This window comes from Echinops telfairi, unplaced genomic scaffold (genome assembly GCF_000313985.2).
Source record: "Echinops telfairi isolate 266 unplaced genomic scaffold, ASM31398v2 ScPeMD7_7458;HRSCAF=8496, whole genome shotgun sequence".
In the NCBI taxonomy this organism is placed as follows: Eukaryota; Metazoa; Chordata; class Mammalia; order Afrosoricida; family Tenrecidae; genus Echinops; species Echinops telfairi.
This window is the reverse complement of record NW_022111358.1, coordinates 27,686,135-27,687,851: the sequence shown is the minus strand read 5'-3', so window position 1 is coordinate 27,687,851 and position 1,717 is coordinate 27,686,135. Positions and strand designations below refer to the sequence as shown.

Here is a 1,717-nt window from a genome sequence, read left to right as displayed (position 1 = left end):
CAGGCTTCACGCTGTGCGTGCCACCACGACTGATATCCTTTCCCAACTTCCGCCACCACCCTGGACTAAACTCAACGCCCCTCACCAACAACTCCCTCTCCTCCCCCATGGTAGCCAGGGGTCCATTGGGTTTCTTTTTCTTTTAAAAACAGTTTTCTCTGTTTTAATCTTTGCACTGCGGACCTTGACTTCTCTCCTGGGCACCAGGCCCTTGTTTCCAACTACCCGCGGAAGCTTCTCAGCGGGTGTCCCAGGGGCACCCCACCTGTAACCCGTCCAAAGGGAATGGGCATCTTTCTTCCCAGGTCCACCTCGAGCCTCTGCCTTCCTGTTGCTGGTGGTGACACCCCCTGGGTAGAAGCTCACTCAGACTCTTTACAGGAGCCGAGAACCCTGTCTTTCAAGCGCAGAGCTGCTGGTAGCAGCCCAACACATAAGCACGGTGCCATCAGGGCCCTCTCGGAGGATACTAGTACACAGAGTTAGAGGATGGGTGGTTGAGGGGGAGGGCAGGGCCGGGGGCTAGTAAGTCATTCCACTCACCTCCGAGAGGGAAGGTTTGCATGTTATCATTGCAGATGTGTGGGATATCTGTAAGGAGAGAGAGAGAGAGGCGAGAGTAGGGGGGCCGTTAGAACCCCTCCTTCCTTCTCATAGTCTTAAGCTCATGCCCTCTACTAAGGCACCTGTCCCACAGAGGCCTCCCCAACTCCCCAATCCGCCTTCCTTGCCGGAAGGATTCATCTCCTCTCAGGATGTGGTTGGCGAGGTGGCCGAGGGAACTCTTTGGCGTGAAGCCAAGTTTTGAGACTGTGTGTACAAACGACACCGAACGATCCTTTGTTGGGCTGGTGGGCATTCGCTCCTTCACTCGGGACCCTTGAAAAGGGCTGTAAATGAAGACACGATTCCCTGCTTACCGGTCAGGGCTCCGACGAAATAGAGGACAGCTCCCGTAGCTTCCTTGGACAGCAGGACATCTTTGGGCAGCGCCTCCAGGGTCACTTTATGTCCCTTGTCTAGAGCCTCGGCAAGTAGCCACCCAGTCAGTCCGTGACAGTCTGCTGAGGCCCTGGGAGATGCCCCAGCACAAGGCAGTTGGTGTGGATTCGTGGTGAGTGAGAGAACCGGCCTAGGCAAAGTGGGTGGCTGAAAAGAGGGAAGAGAGCCTGACTCCGGGGGCCAGAAGCCTCGGAAAAATGATGCCACTCATTAAAGCACTTTCAAACGAGCTTGGGGAGAGGGGTCAAAATCAAGCTTGAAGCCGAGGGGAGCCTAGGGATGTGGCCGTTTTTATGAGAGAGACTGCAATACACAAATACCTGCTCCACAGCACTTCCTCCTATAGCCCCTGGGACAAGGAAGAGGTAAAGTACGAAGACAATGCCAGCATGTAGTTTTAAAGCTCTAGGTTTCCATCTCGGTGCCCTGGTGGCATTGTGGGCTGCGATCCCAAGGTCAGCAGTTTGAAGCCACCTTTCTCTCCTGAGGTAGTTAGTTTATTGTGCCAACCTGGCCGATAAACACATGTGGGGTTAATTGAAGGGCGGAGGAATAAATGGCTTGGTCAGCCTTGCCTTTTGAGTTCTCGCGTCTCTTGCTTTGTGATGGTTGGACTAGGGTGCAGCTGCCTTAGCCAGTTCCCTGCTTCAGCTGGCGAGGCTCACTTCCTGCAAGACATCCCTGAGGAGAAGCCGCATGGACCTACCCTGATGCA

At 54.6% G+C, this 1,717-nt stretch overlaps 1 protein-coding gene across 1 annotated transcript in view; it reads right to left on the bottom strand.

The window, feature by feature from the left end:
• GSDMA (gasdermin A) overlaps positions 1–1,717 on the bottom strand; it is a 14,362-nt gene that overhangs the window by 981 nt on the left and 11,664 nt on the right. Inside the window, exons 8-9 of the mRNA XM_004707444.1 lie at positions 921–1,026; positions 544–591 (exon numbers count right to left, since the gene is read on the bottom strand). Of these exons, the coding sequence (XP_004707501.1) occupies positions 544–591; positions 921–1,026 (154 nt within the window). The remainder of the gene's footprint in view (positions 1–543; positions 592–920; positions 1,027–1,717) is intronic.